This window comes from Helobdella robusta (assembly GCF_000326865.2).
Source record: "Helobdella robusta unplaced genomic scaffold HELROscaffold_4, whole genome shotgun sequence".
Taxonomy (NCBI): Eukaryota; Metazoa; Annelida; class Clitellata; order Rhynchobdellida; family Glossiphoniidae; genus Helobdella; species Helobdella robusta.
In genome coordinates, this window is record NW_008704902.1 from 53,488 (window position 1) to 62,742 (window position 9,255).

Consider the following 9,255-nt stretch of genomic DNA (forward strand, 5'->3'; position numbering starts at 1 on the left):
ATCGTTCATGAAGATTATGAATAGAAGAGGACCTAAAATTGATCCTTGTGGCACGCCTGATCTTACGTTAAGTTTTGTTGAGGAGTGACTTTTTATTGCCACATACTGGTCTCTGTTCTCTAAATAACTTTTGAACCATGCACTTACTTTTCCTCTTATTCCATGTGAATTTAATTTTTTAATCAGTATATCGTGGTTGATGACGTCAAAGGCCTTTGAGAGGTCTATGAATACACCTACAGTCAGTATCTTTTCGTTAAGATTATTCATAACATTTTGTGCTAATTGCAGCACAGCTTGCTCAGTTGAATGCTGTGCTCTGTAGCCATATTGATTATCATTTAATAATTTATTTATGGACAGAAATGAGGTGACTCTGACAAAAATTATTTTTTCTAGTACTTTGGAAAGTGGAGAAAGTAGAGATATTGGTCGATAATTACTTGTCTCTAATTTGCTCCCCTTTTTGTGAATTGGAACTACTCTGGATGTTTTGAAGCATTGTGGAAATATTCCTTGGACGATGGAAAGATTGTAAATATGAGTGATTGGGATGACAATTTCTGGGATCATTTTTTTAAGTAGATTGTTACTTAAAGTATCATCTGACGTGCTTTTTTTGTTGCTTAAGTTTTGAACAATGTACGTTACTTCTTCTTCACTGGTGGAGTTCATATACATTGATTTACAGATTGCACTATTTATTTTTAATTTATCTTCAGTAACTATTTGATTTTCTAACAGCTTCTCTGTGACATTGATGAAGTATTCATTGAAAAGAATACTTATTTCCTCTGGGTCTTCGATGATTTTGTCGTCAACTTTTAGCTTATTAATTTCAAGATTGTTTTGTTTTCTATTCATTATACCGTTTATTATTTCCCATTTTTGTTTGGAGCAACTCTTTGCCTCTTCAAATTTTTGTTGAAAATAATTTTTTTCTGCCTTTCTCTTTACTGATGTAAAGTAATTTCTAAACTTTTTATATTTTTCAACATTAGCGGAGTTTGGTGCAGCGACTGCTATTTTATACAGTCGATTCTGTTTTTTTGATAATTTTATTATTTCATCAGATACCCATGCTTTTTTATATTTTTGTTTCTGCCACTGCAGAGGTGCGTATGTGTCAAGAAGGTGCGTATGTGTCAAGAATATATATATAAATGTGTGCGTGTGTTGTGTGTGTATGGTTATTTAACCATTTTCGACAATTACACAGTGATTGAAATAACTCCGTTCTATGATTTTGAATGTGATTTAGAAACGTTCTCAGCCCTAATGTGTGTGGGTTGGGTGTATGGACAACATTACCCTTTTATTTCTTAACATAAAATTTTTTATTCTCGTTTAAAGGCTGCAATGGTTTTTATGCATCAATTGCTTATCTACCATCGGCTTAGCGTTTATTGTACGTTGATGAATCCAAGTTTTCCTTTAATTTTACTTTGAGTTTTTTCTGTATGGGCAAACAAATAAATTTCAAGTAAATACACGGTTATATCTGTTTAAATACACGGTCATATCTGTTTAAACATTGATTTAAACGCTATATTAACGAGAATTTTATATGTATAATACACATATTTATATAATATTATATAGGGTATTTGGTGTATATATATATGTGTGTGTGTGTGTGCATACGTGCGTCTGTATATTTGGAAGATCCAACATCAGAGGCGTCTTTTAGGCAGGGGGGGGGGGGGAATTATAAAATATTAAAATTATAAATTATAAAAGTGTTAATTTTAAATTTTTTGTAAAAAGGATATATATAAGATATATAATTTAGTAATTTTAAAACTTTAAAAATTTTGAAATTTTAAAGCTTTAAAAATGTAAAATTTATTATAATGTTGCACTGAAGAGACTAGGTAGTCGAAATAGTACTATATGCATACATGTAGATAATGACATCTTCTGTAAATAGGAATTTTGTTAATAGCATTAACAAGTTAAGCTTGGTAGATCGGAGAATTATTCGAAGAATCGAGAAACTATCATATAGATTGAGTACTGTAAGAAACGCCGTGATCTTTATTAATGTATATATATATATATATATATATATATATATATATATATATATATATATGTTACATGCTAAGTCATAGACCACATAAGTTCGCCCCCCCAGCCAAAATCTGAAATGACGCCCCTGTCCAACATACATAATACATATATGTGGAGTGGAGAGTAATATGATTAAAAAAAAATAAAATATTTTATTTTTCATAGTGCTATTTTTTTATTGTTTACCCCTACTCTTTGTGTTATTGTTGTTGTGGTTGTATGTTTGCAGGTATGTTTTTGTCGTGTTTTGTTTAGATTTTGTGCTATTGTATATTGATGTGTTTGTTTCTGGCGTGATTGTATGTTGACGGGTTTGTATGTATGTTGATGGGTTTGCACGTTATTATGTTTTATTTTCGTTTGGTTGTGTCGGAATGTATGTTTATTTTTGTGGTATTTGTATTTTTGTATGCATTGCTTGTATGTGGTTATGTTTATTGTTCGTTGTGATTTTAGACTGTTATGTTTATTGTGATTGTATGCTGGGATGTTTATTGCTTGTTGTGATTGTATTTTGGCAAGCATTTTTGTTGGGGAACTCGGAAGGACATTTATTGATCGGTGCTACAGAGATATCACATCGATTTTCGTTATTCCACAAAACACATATTACAATATAGCTTGTATGAATGTAAGTGTAAATGTATGTATGTATGCATGCGTGTATCCTATACATGTGTGTGTATGTGTGTATCTTTTTGTTTGTATACATTTATGTATGTGTATGTTTGTATTTAATTTTGTATGTGTATATACAATTGTTTGATGTCAGTGTTTGCATTTGTGTTTGCATTTTGCTGTGGTTTTCATACAAGCTTATACGGTATAGTATGAAAATATTGTATAAGTTCATGGTTTTTTATACTTCTTATAAATCTATTACGTTTGTTCGTTTGCGTTTGTATGTGAATGCTTTTGAAAAATAATTTCAAATTTTTTTGATCTCTCGCAGCCAGTCAAAAAACAGTTTCATGGGTTTTTGATCTGAGTGCACACTTGAACGAAACATCTTTGCAGTGAGTTATAATAATAAAAATAATAGGAATAATAGGAATAATAATAATAAGAAGAAGGAGAATAACAATAATGAATAATATATATACATATATAAACATATTATATAACTTTAATTAGTTCTAATTTAAATAACTGTGTGTTGCAATCTTAGTTCTTCTATTGCATTTCAAGTATATTATTTGTATAAAATAATATGGTGCATGTACTGAAGTCCTCACTATCTCTCTCTCTCTCTCTTTCTCTCTTTCTCTTTCTTTCTCTCTCTCTCTCTCTCTCTCTTACTTTTCCTCTTTTTTTCTCACTCTGTTTGTTTACTTCTTTCTTTCTCTGTAGTTCTTTCTCTATATATAATTTACAAACAACGCATACAAAAGAGCGTATGAATAAACATTTCTGCGTATGTAATACATAACATATTGCGTATACGCACCCATACGCGTAATGCGTTTATACATGTCATATACATATGTCTTTGTAAATACTGGCATGACATCTCTTTACAACTTTATACATACGTACTATAAATACAATGTATGTTTGTAGGAGTGTAGACCCACGCACATTCACACAAACACACACACACACATATATATATATATAAATATATATATCCATATATATATGCGAATACAACATATATTGAAATATGACTTCGATATTTTTTCATTATATCTGTTCGTGAATTCATTGCACATGTGATTGTATGTGCATATATACACACCACACACACACACACGCTTGCACACGCACACATGTATGTTTGTATATATTTTAATAATATTTTAATCTTTTTTTCCATTTTCATTAGTTTTTATATCAAATAGACGTTTTTATTCAACACCTGAAAATGAAATTTTGTTTAATTTAAATTTTCTGCTCCAACAAAACTTTTTTCAATCTTGTAAAAATAAAATGAATGAATAAATAAATAATTAAATAAATAAAGGAATAAATTTTTGAATATATTAGTTGTGTTATGTTGAATAAATCTAACAAAATCGACTTTATTGTTTAAATTTTGCCAAAAAAATTTCAAATATATTTATTATGCAAAAGCTTAAAATAAACTAAAACATTATCATTAAAATTGTTTTATCAACTTTAAAAATTTAAAACAAAATTTTATGATGAAAAATTCTGAATTGTATATCATCAAAGAAAATAGAAAAATTTATAAAATCTTCTGATCGATAAGTTGCTAAAAATAATAACAACAATACTATTACAACTTTGATAAAAACAATAATAATATTATTAATTATTATTATTTTGTTTTTATTATTAATTTTATTAGTTGGAACGTGGATATGAAAAAGCGGGACTTGCTGTGAGAAGATCGCCGGACAGCCAGTCAATGACAAATGTTCTTATTTACCTGTCACATCATATCTCTCGCGTCATTCTGAATAATGCGAAAAACAAAAGTTCAAAAAAAAATCGCGAAAAATATATATATATATATATATATAAAGTTAAAAAACTAGAAAAATGTTTTTGAAACGGGTGAAAATAGCAACCAAATTTATGTGAAGTTGAAAGAACAGAAACTAATCAAAAGTTCATGAAAAAAGAGGAAAAAGTAACAAAAATGTTTAAAAAATTGAGACGAGAAATGTATGAAACAAAATTATTTTCAATAAAATTGTGGCTTTAATAAGGAAAACGAACACAAATCTATGCAACATTTTAAAACATTATGAAATTTTCATTTCAAAATTGAAAATAATAATCATCATAACATATAGACACGAAATTTTTTTAAATTATTCTGAAAATAAAAAAGAAGAAAAACAATTAAGAAAGAGGTCGTTTGTCATTGCAAACTGGCGCCAACTATTTTCTTCTCATTTACTTATGGCTGTTTGTCTTAATCCTGTTTTACTTTTAAACGCCTCGTGACGTCACAACTACGTTTCCGACGTCTCATGAATATTTTAAAGATGGTAGAGTTTTGTTCGGTTTGTTTGCCAAGAAGCCGTTTATGACGTCATCGTAGCCACAAGAGAGAGAGAAAGAGAGAGGAGAAAGAGAGAGAGAGAGAGAGAGAAAGAGAGAGGAGAAAGAGAGAGAGAGAGAGAGAGAGAGAGAGAGAGAGAGAGAGAGAGTGTAAGTGAGATTATGAAATTAATTCGTTTGTTATTTTCATTATAAAAACAATAACATAATGTAACGTCAAGTTAAACATTGTTCAGATGTTATGAACGGAAATTCCAAACATTATGACGTCATTCGTTCACATTTGTTTGTTTCGGCGACGCTGGTTGCTGGTGACTTTTCGTGATGAAACTGCATCCAATTCATCAGCTTTTAGACATAATGCAGAAGAGATTAACGAAACGATGCGAAAAAAGACTGGTTTAATTTATGTTAACCTTATTTGTATTATGCTGGGAGTGTGTTGTTAATGATGGAAACTGATGTGTTTGTTGCAGCAGTAATAATGCTTGCGAATACGTATGCATACTTTTGTGAATTTATTAACTGTACATGCTTGCGCGTATGTTTGTCGTATCCTTTGGGTTATATTTATATAGAGTTTTCCCCGAAATAAATGTGAATGATTTATGACTTAATAAGAACTTGATGGCAAACAGGTTCGTGCCTGCCTCGCAATGCACTTTGATATGTTCTGGTTAAACTTCTCAGTAGTGTTGCTCGCCGTGCAGATTGCTTAGAATTGAGCGTTTTATGTGATGTAGATCGATATTTTGTGAGTATCTCTATAACGAAAATCATAAAAAACAAATTAAGATGGTAGTTGTTTTTAAAATCATTCCGGGACAAGTAACTAACACTTTAAAGATTAAATTACTATGAACTACATTGTCATAGAATCTAATGAATCCAATTAAATAAAATTATTTTAATTAACTGCTCAACTAATAAAAGCAAACAAACAAACAACACGCAAATTAGCCACATCACAGCAATTACTTCCTTCACTGCAATACAACACAGGCCATTCTCGAAAAGAACATGGCCCCAAAAGGACGAAAAAAATTTCTAGTTCTTTTTCAGTTTAAAAAAATCTAATTAAAACAGTCTTTTTTTTAGCTAATTTTCTCATGAATAACTAATGGCTGCCTTTTCTGTCTGTTGATTTTGGGAAGAACTAAATTTTGTTTATATCAATTTTTAACTGAACGGGCTAGCGAGTTCTTATTAAAAGAAGAAAGTTAAAGCATAATGAATTTAAGGTTCAGTAATAATACAATGAGTAATATTTGAATGCGCCTATGAATACGTTGGTACATTTAAACCATGCTTGCTTGCATGTTTTATAGCATATATGCATTAATACATGCGTTAAAAAAAAATAAAAAATGGAAAAAGCGAATTAATGAGTGAATGAATAGATAAATGAATGAATGAATGAACAAACGAACGAACAAACAAGCGAACGAACAAATGAATGAATGTAGAAACAAATAAATGAATGAATGCATGCATGCATGAAAAACAGGTAAATGAATGGATGTGATCGCTTGAAGGGAACTAGATTTGCTTGAACTCCTAATGCGATGGAATCATTGTTCATTATTTGCTATGCTCCTCTTACGTTTTGCAATTTTTGCTCTACGGTCCGAGAATTCCTCATTCAAAAGTTTTCTTATTCGCTGTCTACTTGTTCGATGAATTGTTTCAATGAGGAATGACCTCGTAAATTTATTTATCTTTTTTTTTTGCAATAAATATTTTTTTTTAATAATAATAATAGTAATAAATTGTAGAATTTAATTAGCACTTTAGTCGAGACTTCATTTTCAATCTTTTAAAATTAAATAATATATAAAAAAGGTTTAATTATTTATTATATATTTTTTTCAAACAAAACATCAAAAACAATATCAACAATCACCAACGAAAAGCATTAACAGCACCAACAACAGTATCAACAACAACACTACAACAAAACCAACAAAAACAACGTCAACAACATTACCACCAACAACATCAACAACAAAAGCAACCTCAAAACAGCAGCAACAACAACATGAACAACATGAACAACAACAACAACATGAACGACATAACCAACAACAACAACATCACCACCAACAACAAAGGACAACAACATGAACACACACAACGCAAACAACAAAATCAACCATACACAACAAGGTGGGACCACATAAAAATAATTTAGACATGTAACTGTGAGGGGATATTCTTATCGGTACAAGAACATCATATTATTCAGTGAACTCGATAGATTTAAGCGAAGATAGCAGCCAATATTATTATTCATACTCTTTTACTTTTCGATCCTGCCAACCTAACGCACAGACATTTCAAACTGTTCACATGTTTGGTTTGTATAACTTTGTGTGTATGTATCTGTTGTATTAATTTGTAATTTCTGTATGTATATTGTTTATATGTATTACATTGTATGTATGTTTTGTTCAGGTTTGTTTGTGTTTGTAGCTGTTTATATGTATATGTTTGTATTTACATGTTTTTTTTTATTTGAACATTCGTTTTATTTCAATATATGTATGTATGTAACGATGTATGTATTTATGGATGTATGTATGTATGTATGTATGTATGTATGTATGGATGTATGTATGTATGTATGTATGTATGTATGTATGTATGTATGTTAAAACCAAAACATGATGAGTGACACTGAACCGTCAAACATCAAGTAACAAATGGATTAACACTTTGATTTGTCGTTAATTGCACATGTCGGCATTCAGTTGGATATTTTCAAGCACACAGACACGCAGGAACCGCTGCAACAAGCACGAAATGTGGTTGGTTGCAAAAAACAGTTCCCTGCTGTCACCTGATCTGACACTGATCCTTTTGCCTATTTCCTTAAGAAATTTAAGGGTGTTGGGGTCCATCGGGCCGAGAACCTCGATACATATTGGCAAGAATTCCATCGAGGGGAGGGCGTTCCCATATTTTTTCATTTTCTCGTCCGCTGCCCTGGCCGCGGCCAAACCGCATTCTTTACTTGTCAGGTTTACATATCGTTCGGCAAGGGTGCCAGGGACTGTAACATCCCACGCCAAACATCTGCCGGCTCTCCAAAGTATTAGTGTGCATCCGTCCGGGCGCCTACCATCATGCGCAGAAATGCCGGATGGTTCCTTGAGAACCGGGATTGAAGCCTTGGAGAAGAGCCGACAAATGTAATCGTTTAGCGCTGAGTGACGTAGTTGATGGCCCCCACCCAGGCGACAAACTAAACCGTGGTGCCCAAACTCATCCGCCCCAGCACCACATCGGCACGTATTTATTTTGAATGACCAGGCCAAGTCTGAAGCCAATGGCAAATCTCACAGACTTGTCGTCAAGCCTGGTACCCACAGAGGTGTTGGGCCACGATCTCAACCACCCACAGCTGGCAACGCTGGACATGGCCAACAAACGAGCGGTGGAAAAGTCGTCGCCGAATGAAGACAACAAATTTTGAAAGATTTTTTTATATTCTTCGTTCAAAATTTGGACGTGCGTACGGTTTCCCGGAGCGGACACTGGGGGAAGAATATCGCGGCAACGAAAAAACCGGTGGAGCAGGGAAGACTGCAGGTCGAGAGTGGCAGCGGCAGAAGAATTATAAACAACGGGAGCCAGCTGAACCACGCTAAGCAATCCCAGCCCACCAAATCGCACGGCAGCTGAGCCTGGGACCAACCACTGTCGGTCACTTGAACATTGCAAATCGACGATAGGGCGGTGCGCAGGGCTCCGTCAAATTCGCCCAATTTAGAAGGGTCAATGTGTTTGGATGTACGCAGGAAGTACATCAATTTGGGCAAACTGAGGGCATTGCGGATAATTCTGTATGTATGTTACGTATGTATGTATGTATGTATGTATGTATGTATGTATGTATGTATGCATGTATGCATGTATGCATGTATGCATGTATGTATGTATGTATGTTTGTTTGTATTTTTGTATGTATGTATGTGAGTTTTTGTAGGTACGTAGGTGTTTGTTTATATCTGCTTAGATGTATCAGTTTGTAAGTAACACGTCTCGTTGTATTATGATTACTATAGATTTTTCAATTTGTATTGGTTTTCCAGAATGTTTTGCATTGATGTATTGGCTGGATATCTTTTTTATCACGATATACAATCAATATCAATTTATTGCGCCAATTTTGGTGATTGTATGTTTATGTTTGAGCTGTGTAGGGAT

The 9,255-nt window shown here is 32.4% G+C and overlaps 2 protein-coding genes across 2 annotated transcripts in view; both read right to left on the reverse strand.

Moving 5' to 3' along the window:
• Positions 1-864, reverse strand: part of HELRODRAFT_162029 (hypothetical protein) — a gene marked incomplete at both ends in the record, with an annotated part of 2,871 nt that extends 2,007 nt beyond the window's left edge. Inside the window, one exon of the mRNA XM_009024357.1 lies at positions 743-864. Within this exon, the coding sequence (XP_009022605.1) occupies positions 743-864 (122 nt within the window). The remainder of the gene's footprint in view (positions 1-742) is intronic.
• A 6,908-nt stretch (positions 865-7,772) lies between these two features.
• HELRODRAFT_162030 (hypothetical protein) lies at positions 7,773-8,855 on the reverse strand (the record flags this gene model as incomplete). Its single annotated transcript, XM_009024358.1, has 2 exons — positions 7,773-8,195; positions 8,757-8,855. 2 exons carry the CDS (start codon positions 8,853-8,855, stop codon positions 7,773-7,775), a joined length of 522 nt encoding a protein of 173 aa, XP_009022606.1.
• Positions 8,856-9,255: the final 400 nt, after the last annotated feature.